At 36.6% G+C, this 25,693-nt stretch overlaps 2 protein-coding genes across 7 annotated transcripts in view; one reads left to right on the plus strand and one right to left on the minus strand.

Moving 5' to 3' along the window:
• LOC131430992 (serine-rich adhesin for platelets) overlaps nt 1–25,693 on the plus strand; it is a 371,249-nt gene that overhangs the window by 248,249 nt on the left and 97,307 nt on the right. For all 6 annotated transcript variants that reach the window (XR_009229618.1, XR_009229616.1, XR_009229615.1 and 3 more), the window contains one exon: nt 11,904–12,361. Coding sequence is in view for 1 of the 6 variants with exons in the window: in XM_058596336.1 (XP_058452319.1) it covers nt 12,182–12,361 (180 nt within the window). In the remaining 5 variants the exon portion in view is untranslated. The remainder of the gene's footprint in view (nt 1–11,903; nt 12,362–25,693) is intronic.
• LOC131429301 (uncharacterized) lies at nt 9,973–11,495 on the minus strand. The gene is made up of 2 exons (XM_058593361.1): nt 10,236–11,495; nt 9,973–10,167 (listed from the first exon to the last, which is right to left on the minus strand). The coding sequence occupies exons 1-2, from the start codon at nt 11,493–11,495 to the stop codon at nt 9,973–9,975; spliced, it is 1,455 nt and encodes a 484-aa protein (XP_058449344.1).

A 25,693-nucleotide genomic window follows, 5' to 3' on the forward strand; every position in this document is an offset into this window, starting at 1 on the left:
TCGTAGTGTCTGTAGGATCGTAGCACCAGCCATGCCATGCCATGTTCTGTACATTCTGAATCGACTGCGAAGTCGGTTGAAACATAAGGTCAAATTCCACTACAGGAATGTAATACCAAAGTTTTGCTTTTTACTAAAATACGATGCATGAATCGACTACCTTCCGAAAATCATAAAACTCCGCACAGCTGACTGTCGGGAGTGTCATCCCCCTTTCATACATTTAATCTTGCGCGTTCTGTATTTTAATTAGACAACCGTAATTGGCAAGATAACACCTGACCGAATTATCTATCGCACAACCACGCGTGCCACATATGCATATTTCCTGCAATTTAAACGAAATTTACGAACGTACTAGTTAAGTATGGTCTAAAGAATATCAACAGACAAACATCTGCAAGGAAATGCTCAATGCTCAGATGCTCTATAAACTTCGTGTGCGCATCTTCAATGTTTGTACAGGGAGATATTAAAAGAAAAACAATCCTTAGATATTAATTGTAAAGGGTTAAAAAAGTGTTTAGCCGCTTTTGATTTTCAATATATTACAATGCAACGACATTGCTATTTAGGAAAATGTGATATATCTTTAAAGGATTCAATTTGAGAGTAACTAGACAAACAGACTTCACACGCTTCTCGAAATTTTAACATTTCCCCTTAAATTGGTACTACTTACCGCGAGAAAAATAAAATACAACCAGAGATCAGCGAAGTGAAATATAGTAGATTTGGAAACAAGATAAAAAACCTGTTTTAATTCACCTGATGCCTTTCTCATATTACTCATAACGTCATAAATATTACTGTGAATTTCGCACAAACAACTGTTCTTCGAATAGAAATAGGAAAGTTTGGTCGGACAATTTACCCTGTAGTTCCGGAACCGGAAGCAATATCCACAACAAATTTAGGAATTCCGTTTGAAACTATGAGACTTTTTCTTTGAACCTATAAGTTTGGGAAAATCGATTTGGCCACCTTCCGAAGAAAAGTGAGTGAGATCCTTTTTACAGTTTTTAATCACCGTTTCCAATTCTTACGAAACCGGATTCAGATGACCGGAATAGTCGAAGTTGATCGAAACTAGAATGCTCTATTTCGATTGAACCAATTAAACGAAATTTAACAAACGAAACTAACTTGCGTTTCTGTCAGTCGGTGTGAACAGTCGTTCGCACCGCACGCGTATAGCTCTTGGCTCCTGAAACTTTTTTCTGGCTACCTAGAGTTTCATTGATTCAAGGCTTCAGTCTTTTTCAAGGCTACCTGAATCACTAACTAAGTGACTAAGTGATATTAGAGTGACTAAGTGATACAAAGAGTGATATTAGAGTGACTAAGAAATTGATCAGCCTGTTTTAAAGCTAGCTAGGAGTCTAATCGAAGACTAATTTAGCCTAGTTAATTTAATTTAAAATTTCATTCATTTCAAAAATGCCTGCGTCCAACCGGAAAGGCAACAAGCCTAAGGCTAAAAATAATTCAATACGGAATAAATCACAATCCGTTATTCAACATTTTTCTAATAACATTCACGATCTTATAGAATCTGAATGTAAAAATAAAAGACAACGGACGGATTTCCCTTCCGTTGATCCTATGCCGTCTAACAATATTTACGAGATTCTTCCTGAATCCGATTGTAGCGACATAGAAGAAAATTTTTCAAAAATTCCCAAAATGGACGCTTGTCGTTCTGGGAAGAAACATCAATCTATGCCACCAGTGACGGTGATGATTTCCGACTTCAAAGCATTCCGTACTGAGCTTTCTACTTTTCTCCCGGAAGTAAAAGTCTCATTTCAAATCGGACGAAGAGGAGAATGTCGAGTCTTGGTGGATGGATTGGAAGATTACAAACGTCTTATTCGATATTTGTCCGAGAAACTCCATAAATTTTATTCATATGATATAAAATCAGACAGACCCTTCAAGGCTGTCTTGAAAGGATTATCAAATGATCAAAGTATTGATGAAATTAAAAATGAACCAAAAGAATTGCTTGGTTTTGCCCCTTCCCAAGTAAAACCTATGAAAAAAACCACGCTCTTCTAAACCACGCTCTGGAATTTCCCATGAACTTTACCTAATACACTTCAATCGAAGTGATGTAAACAATTTGAAAACTTTAGAAAAAGTACGTTTCATTTCCCACATTAAAATTCATTGGGAACATTATAAACGGCATAATCGTATTGCAAACTTAACGCAATGTCGTCGTTGCCAAGGCTTCGGTCATGGAACCAAAAATTGTCATATGGATATACGGTGTTTGAATTGTGGTAAATCGCATTCGAAAGACGTTTGTCCAATGAATGAAACCACTGATAAATTTTCATGTTCAAATTGCAATGGAAATCATAAATCCAACTATTTGAAATGTCCTGTCAGGGAAAAAATTTTAAACGCTCGTTCGCTTCGACAACAAGTCAAATCAACGACCTTAAATTTACAGAACATACCTGAAAATCAAAAAACCGTTACAAATGCCACGCCTAATTCTTCTAAGGCACTGATTTCTTCGAAACAAAAAACAGGTACGCCTGCCAATTCGTCTTCTAACGAAAACAATTTATTGACAGGTAGATCGACCTCGTCATCATCTTCTTCTAATGTCAGTTATGCTGGTATATTAGGTAGAAATCTATCACCTATTTCTTCTAATGTAAATAATCAAAACACAGGACCGCCTTGCAGTTCTTCTTCTTACGAAAACAATTTATTAATAGGTAGACCGGCCAAATCATCTTCTTCTAATGGCAGTCTACCTACAAATATTCCTTCAATGCCATTCGCTTCTTTAAATGAAGTCGATTTAGGCGATATAACTGAAAATAAAATGATCTACCTACAAGATCAACTTTTTCAAATGATCATCCAAATGAATTCGACTTCATCACTTTTTGAAGCATTTCAAATCGGATGGAAATTTGCAAATAATATTATAATCAATTTAAAATTTAACAGTGATGTTAAATAATTATTTGAATATTTTAAATTGGAATGCTCGATCTTTGAAATCGAGTGAAGATGAATTTTATAATTTTCTCAAAGTTAACAAAATTCATATTGCCATTGTGAAAGAAACTTTTCTTAAACCAAATGTAAAATTGAAAAGTAATCTACATTATGTGGTTCATCGATTTGACAGGTTTACTGGAATGGGTGGTGGAGTTGCCATTTTTGTCCAACGGCAAATTAAACATAGAATTTTACCTTCTTTCAATACTAAAGTTATTGAAAGCTTGGGAATCGAAGTTGAAACCATTCATGGAATTTATTTAATCGCTGGAGCCTATTTGCCATTCCAATGCACCGGCGAACAATTAAATTTCTTTAAAGGCGATTTGCAAAAACTTACAAGATATCGATCGAAATTTTTCGTAATAGGGGACTTAAATGCTAAGCATGTCCAGTGGAATTGTAGGCAAAATAACAGTAATGGTAAAATACTTCATAATCAACTTTCAGCTGGTTACTTCACAGTTCTTCATCCCAGTAATCCTACTTGTTTCTCTTCCGTGAAAAACCCGTCTACAATTGATCTGGTTCTAACAGATCAAAGTCACATTTGTAGTGAACCGATTACTCATGCTGACTTTGACTCAGATCATCTTCCTGTAACATTCAGACTTTCCAACGAAGCTATAATTAATCCAATTAGTTCTATTTTCAACTATCATAGAGCTAATTGGTTGGATTACAGATTTCACATTGAAAATCATGTGGATCATGAAACTATTTTAGAAAATTCTGCGGACATCGACACAGCAATTGATAATTTGAATCATTATATTATCGAAGCTAGAAATCTTTCAGTTCCCAAAGCTCAAACTAAATTAAATTCTCCTATCATCGATGACAATCTTCAACTGCTCATTCGGTTGAAGAATGTTCGTCGACGACAATATCAACGTTCTCGTGATCCTGCTATGAAAAACATAGTTAAGGATTTACAAAAAGAAATTAAACATAGATTTACTCTTTTGTGAAATGAAAATTTCGCTAAAGAAGTTGAACAAATTAAACCATATTCTAAACCATTTTTGGAAACTTTCTAAGGTTCTTAAGAAACCTCAGAAACCAATTCCTGCTCTCAAGGAAGGAAATCAAATACTTCTTACAAATGGTGAAAAAGCTCAAAAACTTGCTCAGCAGTTCGAGAGTGTCCACAATTTTAATTTAAACGTTGTGAGTCCTATTGAAAATGAAGTCTCACTGAAATATGATCATATTTCAACCCAAGTGTTATCACACGATGACATTATTGAGACGAATTTTGATGAAATTAAATCAATTATTAGGAAACTCAAAAACATGAAGGCTCCTGGTAATGATGGAATTTTTAATATTCTTATTAAAAATCTTCCCGATGTTGCCTTGAGACTCCTGGTTAAAATTTTCAACAAGTGTTTTTCATTAGCTTACTTCCCAAAAAGATGGAAAAACGCTAAAGTAATTCCTATCCTAAAACCTGATAAAAACCCAGCAGAAACATCAAGTTATCGCCCAATTAGCTTACTTTCTTCTATCAGTAAACTTTTTGAAAAAATTATCTTGTTGAGAATGATGACTCATATAAATTAGAATTCAATTTTTTTACCAGAGCAGTTTGGATTTCGTCATGAACATTCAACTACTCATCAACTTGTCAGAGTAACGAACATGATAAAATCAAATAAATCTTCTGGGTTATCCACTGGAGTTGCTCTTCTAGACATAGAAAAAGCATTCGACAGTGTTTGGCACAAAGGTTTAATAGCAAAAATGTCTGATTTCCAGTTTCCTATTTATTTGATAAAAATGATTCAAAATTATTTAACTGATCGTACTCTTCAGGTTAGCTATCAGAATTGTAAATCTGAATTGCTACCCGTACGAGCCGGTGTTCCGCAGGGTTCGAGCGTAGCTCCAATCTTGTATAATATTTTCACTTCTGATCTTCCAAATCTACCCGTTGGTTGTCAGAAATCGCTATTCTGTGACGACACAAGTCTGTTAGCCACAGGTAAAAATCTAAGAGTGATCTGCAGTCGCCTACAAAGAAGTTTAAATATTTTCAGTGACTATCTGTCAAAATGGAAAATTAAACCAAATGCAGCAAAAACGCAATTAATTATCTTTCCTCACAAGCCAAGAGCTTCTTTTCTTAAACCAAACAATAATCACATTCTCAAATTGAATGGCTTGGAATTGACATGGTCTGATCAAGCTAAATACTTAGGTTTAACGTATGACAAAAAACTCACTTTCAAGGAACACATTGAAGGAATCCAGGCAAAGTGTAATAAATATATTAAATGTTTATATCCTCTTATAAACAGAAATTCTAAGCTCTGTCTAAAAAACAAATTGTTAATTTATAAACAAATTTTCAGACCAGCCATGCTTTATGCGGTACCAATTTGGTCAAGCTGTTGTTCCACCAGGAAGAAAACGCTTCAAAGGATTCAGAATAAAATTCTGAAAATGATTCTGAAGCGTCCTCCCTGGTTTAGTACAAATGAGTTACACAGACTCACAAATATAGAACCATTAGATGTAATGTCACATAATATTATAAGCAAATTCCGACAAAAATCGATGCAATCTTCAATTGAATCGATTCGCTCTCTGTATTAATTAGTAAGTTAGTATATAAGTTCCTTTTCCCCATTACACAATACAAGTAGGTTTAGAATTTTCCCTACACAAAAATCTCAGAATTGCGGAAGCAAATGATGTCTTCATGGTAATAACCAAATCATATATATATATATATATATATATATATATATATATATATATATATATATATATATATATATATATATATATATATATATATATATATATATATATATATATATATATATATATATATATATATATATATATATATATATATATATATATATATATATATATATATATATATATATATATATATATATATATATATATATATATATATATATATATATATATATATATATATATATATATATATATATATATAACAGGGCTGAAAAGTCACCACTTGTGGCTGAACACCCAATTTAAATCTTAATAATTTAATTTTAACTCATATTCCAATAAATAGTTATTTAAAAAAAAAAAAAAAAAAAAAAAAAAAACTTGCGTTTCTGTTACGTCTGCATATGTAAGTCAAGCTAAACTGCATGAATCAGCAGAATAAAAAATTAAGTTTTCTTCTTCCACCAGACCACCACGTACCGGTGTTGTACAAATTGTCATTCTAAATGGCGATTTGAAAACTATGACACTCATCGCCCTGTTACTGCAGAACCGGAAGTCGGATCCGAATGAAATTTCACCGTAGCTTTGAAGATAATATGAGCATTATTTTAATCAAGATTTGTGTAAATCGGTTCAAGCATGGCCGAGAAATCGAATTGAGTTCTATTTTTGGAGTTTTTCTTCACTACTTTCGGTGCTTCCAGAACAGGAAAAGGGGGGACCAGTAGTGCCGAATTAACTTTTTATGCCCACAAGCTAACAAGTTCTGCAAACTGGAAGAATTTATCAGACAGTTTTATGGAGTTTGTGCCTGATTTTGACCATTGTTCGTGAAAAAATACTAATGAAATTGGTAATTTTCACTTATCACACTTTAGTTCCGGAACCGGAAGTCGGATTCGGATAAAGGTTCCACAAATTTTAAGGAAACTATAAGACCTTTCATTTGAATCTTAGTTTGTTGAAATTGGTTGAGCCGTTTCAGAGAAAATTGTATGCACACTTTTTCTATTACCATGTAACTCCGGAACCGGAGGTCGGATCCAAATGAAATTTAATAGAAGACTATGGGACCATAAGACCTTTTATTTGAATCGTAGTCAGTGAAAATCGATTCAACTATCTCTGAAAAAAGTGAGTACATATTTTTTCATTTTTTGATGTGGAACACATCTTTATTTTCTATATAGTAGTGCAAATCAGAAACTCAAGGAAAACTCCTCGTAAAAATGTGGTCAGGTTTTAAACACTTACAGCTCAGTCTATTTTGTATCAATTATTAATATTATTTCATCATTTGATAGGAAATATTTCTACGTTTCGATTTGAATGTATCAACCCACGTATTTTCATTTATATATGATTGAAATTTTGATTAGTAGCGAGCAGTGTTCATTTTGTCTGCTAAAAATCTCCGGCATACCGGATTTCCCTGCCATAGACGACGGTTTTGAAGGAGTAAGCGATAAATCAAAGAGAGAGCATCGCTCTGATTGGTCAATCGATGCAAAAGCGAAGCTGTTGGAAGCACGCGAATCTATAAATAGAAGCGAAATTAAAGCTAACGTTTCAGTCCTACTCGTAGCATGCTGGAGGTAGGTTGTTGCTAGACAGCAAGACAAAAACGTGCCATAAAACGATTTGAAGCTTTAAGGGCTGAGGCCAGTTGTTAGCGTAAAACCGTGTGGCTCGCTGTGCGTATTACATTTCTCTCCATGCTCTCTCGTAAATGTGTAAAAAGTTTTGATATTTTCGGTTACAAGTTTGACTACATAACATAAAATCCAATAAAGCTACCGTTTGTTTGGCAGCTTTGCTGAGCCGATTTTATTTCTCTCTCATGCTTCGTTACGTTACCAGGATACAAGAGCAGAAAAAATGGTGCCGCCATAGAAATGGACTTACCATTACAAAAATAACATTCAGTTAATTTTTATCGCGACAACATATATGTTTTTATGCACTAATCGCATCTAAACTAAATTATCTAGACATTGTCAGGATAGATTTTTGATCCATGTTTTTGAAGGCGAGATATTCAATGAACAAGTTGAATGTTGCCGTTTTCCAGCTATGCAATTCTCCCTTCAGAAAAAAGACTTTCCCGACCACTAAAGTCAATGAATCATTCTGAAATTTTCACAGAATAATCTAAACTAATTTTCTAAGAGATTGTCAGTTGGGTTTTTTGATATTCGTCACCGTTTCTGTGAAAATCAGAATTGAAGCGTGAAAATAGCCCTTTAAAACGCTCTAAAACACACTGGCCTCAGCCCTTAATTGGTATGCTCTGATCTTGTGTCATGCAAGCTCGCAATTCCATGTTATGTCGTTTCCCCATGAGAAATTGACAACTACCCCTGGATAAATTTTGAATGCTTAAGATTAATTTCTAATTTATACTAGATGATCTCGATTGATAATGAGAAATAGTTTATAGCTTCAACCGAAATCGCAGAATGGTAGAGAAACTTAACGCTAAAAAACTACTTGCATAAAAAACTTGAACACAAGCTTGGCGGAGAGAAGCTTAATTATCGAAATCGCAAGTATCTACAAAGATAATTGCATACATTTGAGATATTAGTGTAATTTCGTTGGCTATAAAACAAATGCAAATCAAGACAAATGATGTTCGGTGTTGGTTCGGATTGATTGAACTTTTTGATTGTAGATCATTAGAAATTTTGGTTGCCTTGTTCCACATCAATGGCTCGAACAACCCCATGTGGCTGATCCTTGTAGTTTTTTTGGTACATATCATATATCTCCGGAGCCGAAAGTCGGATCGGGATGAAATTCAATGGCAATGGCTATGGAACCATTGCATATTTTTGTTACTTACATACACACACACGGACGGGCACGCACACACACACACACACACACACACATTTACTCAGTTTGTCGAGCGGAGTCGAATGGTATATGACATTCGGCTCTTCGGGACTCGGTTAAAAAGTCGGTTTTCACATTGATTGCATAGCCATAGGCAAAAGCAAAAATTCTGGCACTACTTGCATTTGTATTTGTGACTTTAGCTTACTTGTAAAGTAGCAAAAAAAAGAAGTCCATCAGTTTTGCTCAAATGCAGTGTGAAAAAAATAAAGCATTTGCACATTATTTCGCGTTTCTTTAAAATATCATATACTCACTATTTGGTATCAATACTCCAGACTGATGATAATCAGCGAGCAACACGCGGACTGGAACCGCTTTTGACAGTTCATGTGGATTCATTACAATGTCTCCGCTGATTTCTGGTTGCGGCTTCATTCAGGGGCTGCAGAAGCCCTATTAGGAGTACACTGAACTTCACACCTGGAAAGTGTCTGAGTGTAGAATTCCACACCTGGAAATGGGGTTTCACTCCACACTTGGGTGAAATCTGCTCCACCGCCCCTGGGTAGCCGGCTACTGAGAACATTAAATGTCATTTCATCTTGCGCTAATTTGTTGTATGTCGGTAAAATTGGAATGTCAAGAGTAAACATATTAAAACAATTTTCTGTTGTTTATTCCACATGGCTATTATGCCGCAACATAAAATATTTATTTATTCATAATAATAACGGGACTCATCGAGAGTTGATTTTCGTCTTTCAAATTGTCTGTTTCGAAAATGAGAAATAAATTGAAAAAAGGAAAAAAAACAAACAAAACTATTCCTACAAACTTGAAGAAAAAGATAAACCAGAGTTCTCTGTAATAATAAATTTTGAACAAACTGTTGATCGTAGAAAAAGTCTAGTGAAATATATGTTAGCAACCAGACGTACAATACTGAGAGAATCGGCTAACAGAAAGTAAGAAAAAAGTAGCCTCCTGCAATTAACGCTTTTTACGACACCGAAGTAGCAACCCAGTGACCAGCCCCAAAACGATATCTAATCTATTATTGGCCATTAGCACAGGAATATGATTCTACATTTCACCAGCCATAAATTTGTGTGATGGAATGACTTAAAAAAACGATACCATCCAGCAACACTTTTGTTTTCTCGGCACAGAACTCTTTTCCAATTGGGTAATAACTTCCGAAAAACTCCTGAGTTTTCAAATGAGCACAAGCCTCTGACTTTTGTGACTGGAACTAACTAAACAAAACACGTTCCCAAAAAGTTCTCTGTTCAACAATTGTCATTAATTACCGATTTTTTCTATAATCAAATTACACATAATCACTCGTTTTGCCGGAAACTGGAGTTCCTTTAAACTGCATCCATTTTACGGACCCATCAGCAAACAACGATTAAACTTTTTCGGTATCAACAATGCGTTTTCGATTATGTCCGCTCCGGTTCCGTTGAGACAGTTGATGATTCGCTCGGTCAACAAGTGTTCATCATTGCTCACTACTCCCGCGATGACGGAGATTTTGTTCTGTATCACCTCCGAGTGGTTCGGCAGAGCTGCAAAATACTACAAATTGTGTGTTGAAAAATTTTGTTTAGAAATCTAAAGCTAAAGCGGTTTGTTAGCACACTTACAGATTTAGCACAGGCACCGGTATTCCGCTGGCAAATTTTAGACATTTGGTTGGCAATTGAATTAGCAGCGGATCTCACCAGATCCATCTGGTACTGAACGAAGGTGATTGTCGGCTGAAGGGAGTTCGATTCCTGCTGAATACAGCGCGACAGTCTTGTAATCAGTACAGGATTTTGCTGCAGCTTTTGCATAAAACGCTGGGCGCACTGGTTGGTATGTTGACTAGCATTGACTGTACTTTGATTCGCTATAAATCTGGAGACTCTCCATAAAGTTTTTGTTACTGCACCTATTCGATCCTGCAGTACCAGATTAACCTGCTCCTTGGTATAGTTGGTACTAAGACTGACGAACTGCAAGAAGCTGTCGTTGGATGTCACCAAATCGTTCAGGAACATGGTTAGGTTGCTAATGTTACCCCCGTTGTAGGAACTAGCTCTCGAGACGATCATTGCATAAGTTTGATTGATATTCTTGAAGGTGTTGATTTGTTGTGCCATGGTCCGATTGTACGTGTCCATCACCGTACGATTGAAGCCAGTGGCCGAGTTTTGGATATTCCGAAGACCGTTGTTAATAGTAGTGTCCATTTGAGTTAGATATTTCAAGAATTGCGCTCTCTCCGACGCGACGACCATGACAGTGGAAGCTATGTTAGTCAAATAACCCTGAATGGCCGTTAGAGGAGTGGTCACAGTAGCGATCACCGAATCGTTCATGTAAACGGTAATATTTTGTCTAGTCACGGGATATTCTTCACTGGCTACTTGATCGACTATCACTTTTAAATAACTCAAACCTTCCGATAGGTTAGATAACATTGTGTTCAATGCTGTCAGGTTTCCACTGAGCGATTGAAAGAGATAATCTTTGGTAGTTTTTTGAATGTCACAAGCTGCTATCGAGGCAGCATCCAGTGCAGGCCTAGTTTCCGCAACCAACGAGGACATGTTCCTAAATAACTGTTCAATATTGCCATTTTCGGCGGTTGATGCAGCCAGAATACTTCCAAGTAACTTGTTCAAAGGGTTTGTCACATTGTTTGAAACTGTTATGAGGGCTTTAATCGATCCACTGCCATCATCATCCGCTGCCACTCGAATGGATGCATTTGCTCTGACCAGTAAATTAATTCCGTTTCCGATTGAATTTGTGATACTTTTTGTGAAACTTGGTACAGTCACATTCAGTCCGAATCCACATCGGACTCCAGTGATGGTACCAACAACTAGAATTACAGCTGACAGCAACCACTTCATGGCTGCTGTAAAATTTTCCGAATCTAACGAGAAACGATTCCGTCCGTAACACGGCCCGACTAAGACTGCCAGGCACCAGGTCACTTGCCTTTATACGATGCGGCCCGAAGGAAGTAGAACTTTGATGTAAATAGCAAAATCCCGAAAATTTAAAAGTGCAACTCATCCCTAATCCACACATTTTTGGTAGTCCATTAATGCTTGACTGCTTCAATCGGCAAGGAAGCTTAAGCAACATTCGATTGATTGCAGGGGTTCGATTGCACCTCACTGGTTGCGCATTTTCATATGACGAAGGTTTTATGGAAATAGAGCAGTCGTCATCGAAGAGATGAAGATATTTAATTATGAATTGAAGCGTAAGCGAATATATCATTAAAATGTTCCCATTCTTATCATTACTTTCAGATCAACGCAGTGCTGGCACATTCCCAATTAGTAAGAACTTAACGGAAACCCGATTGATTTCGGACAAACGCGGACGGGCGAACGCGCATTCGCAAATTGAGTTCATAAAACAAAAACCTGTTGGTGGGGCAGGTATCGAAACTATCGGCGAGATCAAGTTTCGCATCATAGACAAAGTGAATCTACGGGAAGGGTGTCAACGGCTTGGCACGGCGCCCCGAGCAGCACAAGAAGGAACGCAAACATACTAAACATAATCGACACGATAAAAGCATAGAATGGAAGTAGCCGCAGCAGCATCTTCGGCGGGCTCCGTCCAGGCCGGGTCGGCTCTGCGAGGCCCCTTCCAGCGCGAGATCCGTGAGTGGCAGCACGTTGATCCCAGTACCGGTGCTTTGCTGACAGGGCGGCTCGAGGCAGATCGCTGGGTCAATGGACCCCTTAACAGCTTCGGCAAGGTAGGTTTCTGTTCTATTTCTGGGCGATATCCACCTTCCAAAGTTACCGCCAAAATTGAAGATGGTATTTTGTTTTGGTTCCCTATTGATTACACTGGGGAGCACGGAAATCGAATCAACGGTACTTTTATTTATTGGCTAGTCGAACCGGCCCGGGTCGAAGTATAAGAACTAGTTTTGTGTTGTCATACTTTGCATGATGTTACAGTCGATAGGTAGCTTTAATGTTTGATGGGGAAGCAAGCTTTTGGGAATTATCAAATTCGTAATCGTACAGCAGTTTTTTTTCGTATACAATTCAGAATAGTAATTCAAATGTTTTATTCACTTATCATAATCAAAACTTAAGAGCTTTGAGCAAATGTTGCGAGTACACTGAAAGAAAACGCAAGCCGCCTTTTGAATGAAACTTCATTCAATGCGATATATAACTGAGAATTCCGACTATGATGAGCGAAAAATGAGTTTTATACACATTTCTTCCGCTTTTCTTCCATCATTTTATATGATTGGCATAAATATATGGAATTGTATTACAATTGTACGTAAGTTTGCTAGAATCGAAATGAATTTGTTATATGATATTCCCATAACAAAATTTTTTCCATGCATGTATTATTTTCATTTTGCAGTGTTTCATACAATCGAACACAGAAGAATTTCTTCTTTCAAAATTTGAGTGAAACTTTGATGATTCGCAATGTTGAAGGACAAATAACATAGCATGATTTTATTATAAATTATCAGTGCGTTTCCTCCAATTGTTAAACTATGTTTGGATAACTTATCAGAAAAGTCAATGACAGAATGTAAACAAAACGCGTTTTTTAACCGAAGTTATACGATTAAGGTTTTTATTTAATACGTATTGTGGTGGTAATACGAAATCAGTGATTAAGAATGGTGCTCGATGGAAATATTGGAAAACCTGGTGTCAGAGTACTTTGGTAAGTATTCAGTGAAGTAAGAGTCTGTAGTAGACTTAGAATTCACGTAATGTAAGGGTAATTTCTGCTTCAGACAAACAATTTTTGTGGCCAATTCTATTTTTCTAGGATTGTATATTGTCCCCTCAATTTAATAAATTCCTTTTTGAATCCGTATATCGGATCAATTATATTTTATTTGTATCTACTATCTTAAACAATCAGTTTTATAAGAGGAGACTTGCTCCGACCTCCGACCCTTATGTTTAATAGAAAATCGAGCCAAAGAACTGAATCGAAATGAATGACGACGCTTTTTAAAGAAAAAAAAACCTGTTTTAATCCACCTAGTGGTGTAATGATGCCTTTCTCATATCAATCATACAATCATATATAATACTGTGGTATTCTTCAAAATTATTTTTCTTCGATTCATAAAAGAATAACCGAAATAGATTTGTTTGACCGTCTACTGATAAAAACTATCAATTGGAAAAGATTTGAGGTCGATTTAGAAAACTTTTTACGGTTTTTCGCTCTTTTCAGTGATGGTATAAAATTTTTAACACACTTTACCCTATATTTCTGGATCCGGAAGTCGGATCCTGATCAAATTCAGGAATTACGTATGGGACCACAGGACCTTTCATTTGAACCTAAGTTTGTGAAAATCGGTCGCGCTATCTATGAGAAAAGTTAGAATACATATTTTCATTTTTTTGCACATTTTACCCCATAACTTCGGAAACGGAAGTCGAATCCGAATAATATGCAGGAATTTTGTATGGGACCACAAGACCTTTCATTTAAATCTAAGTTTGTGAAAATCGGTTCAGCCATCTCCGAGAAAAGTTAGTGCAAAAAACGTTACATACACACATACGCACAAACACACACACATACACATACACACACCGACATTTTGCGTACTCGACGAGTTGAGTCGAATGGTATATGACACTCGGCTCTCCGGGCCTCGGTTCAAAAGTCGGTTTTCACAGTGATTTCATAACATTTCTATATGAGAAAGGCAAAAAAAAAATTTTCTTCGATTCTTAAAAGAATAGCCGAAATCGGTTTGTTTGACCGTCTACTGATAAAAACCATCAAATTGGAAAAGATTTGAGGTCGATTTAAAAAATTTTTAAAGGTTTTTTTCCCATTTTCAGTGATGGTATACAATTTTTAACACACTTTACCCTATATTTCCGGATCCGGAAGTCGGATCCGCATGAAATTCAGGAATAACGCTTGGGACCACAGGACCTTTCATTTGAACCTAAGTTTGTAATAATCGGTCGCGCCATCTATGAGAAAAGTTAGAACACATATTTTCTTTTTTTTGTACTTTTTACCCCATAACTCCCGAACCGGAAGTCAGATCCAAAAAATATTCAGGAATTTTTTATGGGACCTCAAGACCTTTCATTTGAATCTAAGTTTGTGAAAATTGGTTCAGCCATCTCTGAGAAAAGTTAGTGCACTTATTTTCACAATTTTTTGCACATTTTACCCCATAATTCGAGAACCGGAAGTCGGATCCAAATAATATTCAGGAATTTTGTATGGGACAACAAGACCTTTCATTTGAATCTAAGTTTGTGAAAATCGGTTCAGCCATCTCCGAGAAAAGTTAGTGCAAAAAAACGTTACATACACACATACGCATATACACACACAGAGACATTTTGTGTACTCGAAGAACTGAGTCGAATGGTATATGACACTCGGCCCTCCGGGCTTCGGTTCAAAAGTCGGTTTTCACAGTGATTGCATAACCTTTCTATATGAGAAAGGCAAAAAACTCAGATTTAATCAGTAGAATGAAACATGATCAAAATTTGACAAGAAAGTTTCCATTCTACCATGAATCTACTGCATACTCTTGGAATGGATTTTATCTGAGTTTTTTCTTTTTACAAGCGTCTTTTTCCAGGATTGCTATGGAGATGAAAACCAACAAATCTCTGTAACTATATTGCATTGCAGAACTTGGTCATCTGCATACTTTGCTGCAGATTTTTAGTGTACAAGTCAATCATGTTCTTACTATCAATCAATTTTATTGTAATTAAAAATATTATTTTAAGTACAATTTTGTTATTTATTGTCTGTAAAAGTAATGATTTTAAAATATATTTCCATGACACTGAAGTCTTTTTTCATGCGAGTTTACGTACCGCATAAAAAAACCGCATAAAAAACCGCATAACTCTGAAAATTCGCATAAAAAACGCATAATGTTTCATGATGCGGTTCTTTTATGCGAATTTCCATATTAAATTTTTTATGCAGACAATAAATAACAAAAATAAATCGAGGCGCTGGAGGTTTTAACTTTATCCAAATTTAACTTTTCTGGCTGCTTAAATCGTTTGGAATGGTTATAACGGTTTTCAACAGTAATATAATTCGCATTTGAATGGATACGGAAAAGTCGTGTATCTCACAGCAAACGATATTTTATATGAAATTTATACTTTCAACTTTAAAGTTTTCTTATATTAATAAACTATTGTATTTTTCATTTGACCAACCAATTCCACAGCGGAAATAAGTGATTCTCAATCGGAACTATTCGGTTAAATACAATTTATTGTATTTTGATGACAAAATATATTTTTCACTCTGCAATATATTTTTCTTATGTTAGTGTCTGCTGTTAAATGATGAATATATTCAAACTGTACACTTGATTCTTTTCCGAAAAATTGTTGGGGGGGGGGGAAATTAAGCTTTTAATTGTTACGATACTTAACAACCTACACACTTCATTGTAAAAAGTTTGTGTACAATTCATTGAATACACTGACGAAAATTAGTACGATAACTCAACCGACTCCAGCATAGTTTATACAGAATATTGAAATGTCTACTTATGTTCAATGGAAAAGTTTCAATGAATAAGTAACAATAAATCTTATGGTTTCTCTGCAACATTGTCTCAGGCGTCTAAGTGGTATATGATATGTGAAAACCTTGCTCTCGGCATCTTAAAACTAAAGCAGAGTGTCTTATTAAATATATTATTATAGCTACCATGGAGTGGTAAATGGAAGGTAAGTTTCTTGAGACATTATCAACTATTCAACCAATTCAATTGTCTTTCAGTTATTTTAGTCAAGGGCAAGAAGCCCGAAGAAACTATTTTTGATCCGCATACATACGACCAATGTTGCGATATGCCTTACAGTTCGGAATTTATTTCAAAGAAAAATAGCACGTTCGGTAATTTCTGGTTTAATCAGTGTAAGTGGATTTACATAAATTCGGCAATAAATAATTCGATTATTATGAACCGTTTTATCAACAGCAAAAATACGACCAACTTCGAAAAGCATATCAAAACTTGAAAAAACTGTCGTCGTAATGGTTAGAAGCAAAGCCTTCCAGACGAATCGGGTGATAGTGCTGATCGGTTTTAAATATATTAATTATAATTATAATAACACGTATGCGTAAATAAACCAAATTTAAATGGGAACAAATATATTAAAAAAAAAATTGGCTCTATTTCAATAAACTGGAATGATAGCAGCATAGTAAGTTTGAGAAAGTTGTGTAGTTTTTAACGATGAAAAACTTTGTAAAACATGAAAAACTCATATAAATTGAAAATATATGTGTTTTCTTACATGAACTGGTTTTAGGACACCCTTTTCAGAAAATACATTATATCATGAATTACACTTAAGTTGCGGGAATAGTACCTTCAGCAAATTTGTTTGAAATATCTTTCTGAAAAACTTTGTCGAAGTAACTTAGTCCCTATGTTGGTTCTAAACTAAAATAATATTTTTATCTCACTTTTAGGGGGATTAATCACATAAATAAAATTTACCAAAAGATGGCGTCTATCATTCTGAGCAACTTTGCTGAAGATACTGTACCTCAAAAACCACGTTCCTATGAGTTATCAATAAGGAGCGTGAAATTGCGCTTTTGAACCACTGTGCGATGGTACGGTGGTGTTATTTTCCGAGTGTTGTTTGTTAAAATTACTTTTCGTTGGATTACTCCTATATGGATTTACGGTTTCACCCTTTTGGAAGTTTACAAATGTAGAGACAACACTAGCACTTGGAGGTCCAGAAAATTGAGTTCGTGCTGCTGCCAGTAATTCCTTATCGGAAGATAATTTTTGTTCAGTAGGTACCAAATAATTTTCGGAACTATTGCTGTTATTCTTATAGATGTTGCTCAATGCTTTCCGCTTTCGAATAGCATTTTCAGCTTGTTTTTCTTGAAGACGGCGAGTTCTTTGTTTGGCGTCGATTGTCTCCAATCGCATTTCCATTTTTTTTGCTGCCGATGAAGCGCCAGCCTGACGTGAGTTCCGTGTCAGCTTTTTCTTCTGGTGAATGTTTAGCATTCTGGGCACTGATTCCCCCATTTCTTCAGCAATACATGGATGAGCTTGAGAGATTTGCTCTTTCTTCATTAATGTTTCATTGCATAGTGCCTTGATGTTGTCCAAAAATTCTTTCGATAATATGCTGCATGGTTTTGTTTGCGCTGCATGGTAATAACAAAATTTGATAATATGCTGCATGGTTTTGTTTTCGGAAAAAAGTAAATACTTTTTCAAGGTGTACTTCTGTCTTAATGGACATGAGTGATGATGAAATGCGATTTATGACTTTACTGGCCGCGTTGCATGTAGTAATGTTTACATTTTTTATGTCCGTTTCATGCTTCAGCAAAAGAGATTCCATGCTGTCGGGAGGGTTGGAAGAGATGGAGCGGCTGAGTATCAAATCAAAACTAATCAAAAGCAATTATTTGCCTCAGGTTTTTTTATCAGCCTCCGAAAAAAGTCAATTTTTAATGTAAACGTTATCGTGTAATGTCGATGCTTCAATAGACTAAATAAATCTCAATAAAGAAGGTTTATGCCGATTACATAAGTTGATTAGTGACTCTTTAGGAAAGCAATCAAATCAAAAGAGCTCAAAATAATTGAACTGGTTCAGCCAGAGTGTATGAAAATTCAACAGTAAGGCCTAAACTCCTGTTGATAACTGCTATAGAAGTCTATCAAGAAATCGATTCCTTAAATAGACTATTGTTGAGCAAACAATCACATTACTATTCAATGGTATCTCAGTTATCCAGAATGAGTCTGGGATGAACAGACTGACACCGTCCAAGCCATCTTATCGAAAGCAATAAATTATTCCTGTGGGACCGAACAAGAATTAACAATACACAACAAATGTAAATTAATTGCTATCTGCTTCAGGTCAAACGAGCCGATCCCTAGACCTGGAAATCACACATGCAGCCATTCGGCATGATACTGGCATTGCAAATGTTATGATACGACGGCGGCGCAGTAGAAGTGTCTGGAGCAAAGCTGAAAACAAAACTGCATACTTTCAGCACCAGCTCCTCCACTAGATCGGATAAAACCGCTCATTGTTCAAACTCCATAACAGCTTATCTACAACACATCAGACTACTTTACGTATAATAGGCTGGTGGAAGCAAAATGTAGTAGCTACCATGGCCATCGCACCACATCGCCGCGGTTTGGTAGCAAGTATATTAGGTACCGGAGAATGGGCGATTAACTTTCGTTGTGCGAAGTATGTTCAGTTCAATGAGGCGCCCTTCGACACGTTTTAGCTCGGAGAACCTTCAGCCGTCGCCGTTTTCCAGAAGCCGCTACTACCGCATTGAGGTTGCAGACTATCCTACTATGCGCTCGGTGGAAGTCGTCCGGTATTTTCGACATATTCGCCACCATCGGGAAACTGCAGCAGTTACCTACAAAGTTGTCTTATGATGTAGTCTGCAGAGATCACTGCAGATGATGAAGTGAACAATCGAACTATTAAGTCGTGTGTCGCCTGAGCTGGGACGAACTTTACAACCAAACAGACATTATCACCAATAATGGGTGGTAGGACACTTGTTTTTGTTTCCTGTATGGATTATTTGGTTATTGAATTAGAAAACTGTAATCAAACATATTATGAAAATGTTATTTTTTTCATTCATTAATAATATTTCGTAGTACTAACAGTTAAATCTTTGTAAGCCTAAGTAAAATACATTAAGCGAGACTAACACTGAACTGAGGTTGCCTTCCCGGATGTCTTCGAACGTGTTGATGAATGGAATAGGCTTATTTGAGGTATTTCGAAACTGCAGCATGGAACTGGAAATTGCTGCTGTAGCGCATCTCGACAAACTGCTGGCAAAATGCATGGGAGATCACTTTCATTTCAGCCGCTAGCATCACGCAAAGTGAGAGTGAATCTCTCCCATCCCACGGAACACTTGCTTTTCTGCGAAAATTACCCTTATGCATGGAAACTGATGGAAAACGATAAATGGCAGTAGCATTAGAAAACAGAACGCTGCCAGCAAAACACTTTGAAGTGGTGCTGTGCCAAATGAACTGCTTCACCATCACTACCGTCACGGACGGTAATGGCATTTGGGAACGACGGCGAGTGGTCGGCATTTGCTATTATTCGCATACTGTTGTAACGTTTACTCCGTCCCAGTTGTTTTTATTAAGATCCATTATAAACAGACCTAATAATTAAGACCATTGGTCGATAAAAAAACCGGGTTTCCTCATCAAGGTTGGTTGGAATGATATCAAATGAGTTCGAGTAACTTTGATTCGAAAATACTGCATTGCTGACTATTCGATCATTGAATAGATCAATATGTGCATCGATGTCAGATTGCCGTTGCGTCATTTCCGTAAAGTTACCCGGAAAATATGTCAAAGTCATCAGCCAGCTTTCAACATTTATTTCTATAAGTTCTACTTTCCTTGTTTTTACCACCCTCATGTAGAAAGGCTATGGCATTCACTGTGATGGCGGACGAGTACATGCGTGTACTTTTCTTTTCAATTTTCCTAACAAAATTGTTGGAGGAGAAGGTTTCAGGTTGACCTAGAAATATCCGATGAGATGTTGGGCAGGTTTGCCGACTTGGATATTCAGTTGCTCCATCTCCTCCGACGATCGCTTCGAGTAGTGGGCCGACGCCAGATCCGGCCAAAACACCGCGCCTTCGTTGTTATGGTATTTATTGATGAACAACGCAACTTTCGACAGGAATTTTGTACTATAAATTTCCCCGTTCACGGCCACTTCGGAGAGAAAGAAAAGCGGTTTTGACATCCCTGACATGTATGTTCATGTTCGTCAGTTACTTTGGAGCTTCTTGTCGCTCAGGGTCGTGGGCCATCCGGAACCGGGCGTTCTTTCGATGCTTTGATTATTGTCTAAGGAGTGTATCGAAAATAAGCTATCCACATACATTTGTGTTGTGCGCATATATTTGTGATGGTTTTTATGCTCAGATCACAGCATGCTGTGCGTTTGGCTGTCAGGTTCCGTTTGTTTACTTGTTTGTGCGGTTGAAATTCTGCGTTTTCAAGATGTCGCGTATTGAAAAGGAAGTGAAAATTAAGGTTCTGAACACATTACTAAGTGAAAAGGGTATTACTATGCGAAAATTGGTGAAGCGGTTTGGAATTCATTATGCCGTTGTAAAACCATCATTAATAAGTTTGGAGAACACTACTCCCTGGATGAGCTACCAGGAAGAGACAGAAAATCCGGTTCTTCCAACCCAAAACTGGACCAGAAAGTGCTATCTCTAATCATGAAGAACAAATCAATGTCAATACGTGATTTGGCCAAAAAAGCAGGAACGAGTGTCGCAATGATCCAGCGTATCAATCGGCGAAATCACCTGAAGTCCTATGAGAAGCAGAAATCCTCGAAATAAAGTGTAGAACAGAAGAAGCGAGCAGCAACAAGGGCCCGGAAATTGTATTCGCGTCTTTTGCAGTGTCCGGATGCATGCGTTTTGATGGACGATGAGACTTATGTAAAGAAGGACTCAAAAACCCTTCCAGGTCCACCATACTTTATTGTCGTCGTTGGGGAGGATGTGAGCGATGCGGACAGGTCGATTCAAGTGGAGAAATTCGGTCGAAAGCTACTGGTATGGCAAGCATTATGTTCTTGTTTTTTGAAGTCAACCTTTTTTCACATTACCGGAACTATAAATGCAGAAATCTATCGATCTGAGTGTCTCCAGAAGAGATTGCTGCCTTTGTGTAAGAGGCATAGTACACCTCCACTGTTTTGACCGGATTTAGCGTCGGCTCACTATGCCAAAACCACTCTGAATTGGCTTGCGGAAAAGGGTATACATTTCGTTGAGAAAAATATTAATCCACCAAATTGCCCTCAGCTTCGACCCATCGAACGTTACTGGGCAATCGTGAAGAGGGTCTTCAAGAAGACTGGTAAGGCAGCTGGGAACATGCAGGAGTTCAAAAAAATTTGGACGCAAGCGTCAAAAAAATGCGATGCAACACTTGTCCGGAACTTGATGAAAAGCGTTCGATCAAAAGCTCGAAAATTTGTGCCGGAATAACTTAAATTTAATCCGGTTTTCATTATGCTCAAGTTTAACCTCGTACAATAAAGGATTAATTTTTAGTTTGAATAAAATATTGTTTATATCAGAATTTAAAAGAAAAATTTGTGGATAGCTTATTTTCGATACACTCCTTAATAGTGCCAAGATGTCGTATATGCCGGAACAGGCGTGTCCGGCGTCCACCAAGAGCCACACGATGTCCGTTTACGACTCGGTGGAGTGCCGTTCTTTAAACGCGCACACATTTGAACGGAGTTCCTCCACTGTTTTTGCCATCACGGTTAACAAGCTGTCAAATTTTGTCTGCGGACGCATGAGTTACTATGATTGATGAAGAATCGCAATTTTTGTCCATTTTTTTAATAGCAAACGTTATTGGAATCAGTTCGTCGAGATCGCAAAATATCAGTGTTTTTATGTGAACAAATTATGCACTTGAATTTCTCGGCGATGGCGGAACCGATTTTTCCAAAACTGGCTTCATATGTAAGGTCTAATGGTCTTATGACTTCTGACTTCTGAACCCGGAATTATAGGTTGATGTGTGCAACAACAAAAATAATATGAAACTCAATTTTCTTAGAGATGTCAATTTTTACAAGCTAAGGTATAATTTAAAGGTCTTACAATCCCATAGAACAGAGTCGGGTCAGGCCAAGTATCATAAACCATTCGAATCAGTTTTCGTTGAGATCACTAAACTCCTGTGTGTATAAATGTGCATTCAATTTTAGCGATGGCGGATGAATCGATTTCGATAAACTAAAAATCAAATGAAAGGTTTCCTAGTTTCAAATAACTTTTATCCTGATTGGAGCTCCGATTCCGGAGTAACAGGGTAAAATGAGCATAAAATTGAAAATATATTCACTCGATCTTCTCATAGACCGCCAAACAGGTTTCAATAAATGTAACTATAAATGCAAGTTCTTATAAAGGATGTTTTTAAGAGTTTGCTGATTTGAAATTTAAATAAAACACATACCAAATTATGAAAAGGCCTAACTTTTTTTAATTGGTAGATAATTTCTTGACATTTATCATTTGAATATGATTTTGGCCGCCAAGATTATTTACTATAAACAGCATGTCTTTAAGTTTAAACGAATAATAATGATGTTTTATTTAAATCAATCACTTATTTATATCCTATCCTCTCCTAACTTAGCTAATTGATTTTTACAGTATGGATTGCTAAAAATCCGGGGGGGGAGGAGTTAGAACGCGCAGCGTAAATCTGATTTAACCAATGACATGTCTCGGTCATTGTATTGTATTTGAGTAGGAGAGAGTGAGTAATGTTTCTAGACAAGTGTGTGAGTGTGATACAGAAAGGGGAGGTTGAGAGTAGTCAGGTTTAACTCTCGTGAGTGTCGGTTCGAGTCTGTGTTTTCCTGAGTTACTGTTATTCTAGGTCATGCCGTATGGCACTTGTTTGAGAGAGGTGTGGAACGTGGAGAAACGGGAAATGACATAACTGTTTTGTTTTGGGTGATATTTGATGCTTATGTTTCCTTATTTATTGTTGTCGTATGAACGCGGTGTTTTCGTTGAGTCGAAGTAAGTGCTGACAATTTAATCGCCTTATGTAGGTGAAGTTTATATTTCAAGTGGGTTTCTGGGTTTCATGACATGGTGTCGAGTGGAAATTTGTCGAGTACGTGTTTTATGGGAATTTGTCAAGTGCGTGTGGTCTGAAGTGTGGGAAAGATTTAATCTTGAATATTTTACATGGTCTGAAATGTGTGAGGAGATTTAGTGTTACATGCTCATATTACAATTATTTTTCACAGAAGTCATTCGGGATGTCCAATTTTCGACTACTTTTTCTGGCATTTGAGATCGTATTTCAGCAATGACACATTGATTATTGGTTTCCTCAGCATCAACGATAGCTGGTTTATCCACATAAACTAATGACTTCACGTATCCCCTCAAAAAATAATCGAGTTGCGTCAAATCACACGAACGCGGAGGACAATTCACCGGTCCATTTCTCGAAATAATATTGGCGTTGAAATGTTATTTCAATAAGTCGATTTTTTCGGTCACAGTAGTGGCACCATCCTGTTAAAACCACATTTCGTCCACATCTTGAAGATTTGGCAACAAAAATTCATTGATTCTGATTCTATATCGATTTCGATTAATCTTGAACGGCGTGTGGATTATCTCTGCTCCAAATACGGCAATTTTATTGTTGACGCATGCATTGAACCAAAACTGCGTCTCATCACTGAAGAGAATTTTGCGCTATGAACAGTTTTAATTAAATACTTATTTTGAAAATAAATTTCCACGATTTGGAAGCGTTCTTCTGGAGTTAATCTATTCATGATGATTTGCCAAACAATACTGAGTAGAGACGTCACTCTACACTGTCAAAACCACTTTCAGAGAAAATAGTAGTCCATATTGAAAAAATAAACCTCCTAAGAAACACCCGTTAGTTTCATAGTCTGCTATTAGGTTTTGTCCAAATCCGATCCCTGCTTTCGGAGTAATGGGGTCAAATGTGTCAAATGAAATTTGGAATAAGCTCAAGAATTTCTCGAGCTTAGAACAACTACCATAAACAAGAATTGAAATGAAAAATCTCATACTTCCATAGACTGCTATTAAATTTTATCCGGAAAATGAGTTTAATAAAGTTCTTCGATTTTTGTTAAACCTACTCTCGCAAACTTAGATTCAGCTTATAGCCCGTTATTGAATTATGTCCGAATCTGATTTGCGGTCCCACAGTAACGATGCAAAATAAGTACAAAATTGATTTTTATCGGAAACCGCTGGACTCTACCTTTTCTTCTAATACGTAGAGCGTTTGTTTTACAAGCCCATAGCTTTAGCTTTAACATCAAAATAGACCCAAAAATTAGTTTTAAATGTTAATTGATGTGAAATTAAGTCATCTGAATTAAGTCATATGAATCTGAAGTTTCTGTACGCTATGAAGCGGGTGCGAAGTTTTGAATTCTGTTGGAACTGAAAGCTCCGCAAAGAGAAGGTACACCCAGGCCAGTATCGACATTACATTCCTTTTGTGGAATTTGGCCTTTCTGTTTCAACAGACTTCGCAGCCGATTCTTATTGTACAGAATCATTGCATGACTAGTACGATGGATCCTACTGACACAAAGAATCAGTCAGTTACGACAACTGGCTTGTAAGACCAGCGGCCTATGCATTGAACCGCCAACCAGGGACTTACAGGTACACCCAAACCTCCGTTTACGAACAATTTTTTACGTTACCTCTTTTTACGTAACTCTTTTTACGAACCAAATCCCAAATAACGTAATCTTTTTTTACGAACCAACTTCGTAAAAAGAGGTTTTTGCATCCAATGAAAACAATTTCCGGCTCCATGGGTATTTTCGGAACGGGATTGATGAGTAGATGACGGAAAACGATGTTTGAAGTGGTTCGGAAATCCAAGATGGCGTCTTCCGGTTTGACGATATTCCTTAAAAACCTTTACAATATGGGTATTTTCGGAACGGGATTGATGAATAGATGACGGAAAACGATATTTGAAGTGGTTCGGAAATCCAAGATGGCAACTTCCGGTTTGTGGATATTCCTTAAAAACCCATACAATGTGGAAATTTTCGGACTGGATGATGAGTAAATGACGGAAAACGATGTTTGAAGTGGTTCGGAAATCTAAGATGGCGACTTCCGGTTCTTTGTTATTGCTTAAAAACATTTACAATATGGGTATTTTCGGGGCGGGTTTGATGAGTATATACCGGGAAATTATGTTTGAAAGTGTTTCAAAAATAAAAAAAGTGAGTTAAGTTGTATCGGTATTCTTTGACGATCATTACGATATGATTATATATCGTTTAAAAAGATGTTATGCTCCTGACAAAGGTGTTTCCTACTAATAATTATTGTTTGAATATTGTACTATATTTTCGAAATGACCATAACAAGTAGAACAGCTATAATAATTTTATATTGTTATAGTTATATTGTA

The sequence above is a fragment of the Malaya genurostris genome, chromosome 2, assembly GCF_030247185.1.
Source record: "Malaya genurostris strain Urasoe2022 chromosome 2, Malgen_1.1, whole genome shotgun sequence".
NCBI lineage: Eukaryota > Metazoa > Arthropoda > Insecta > Diptera > Culicidae > Malaya > Malaya genurostris.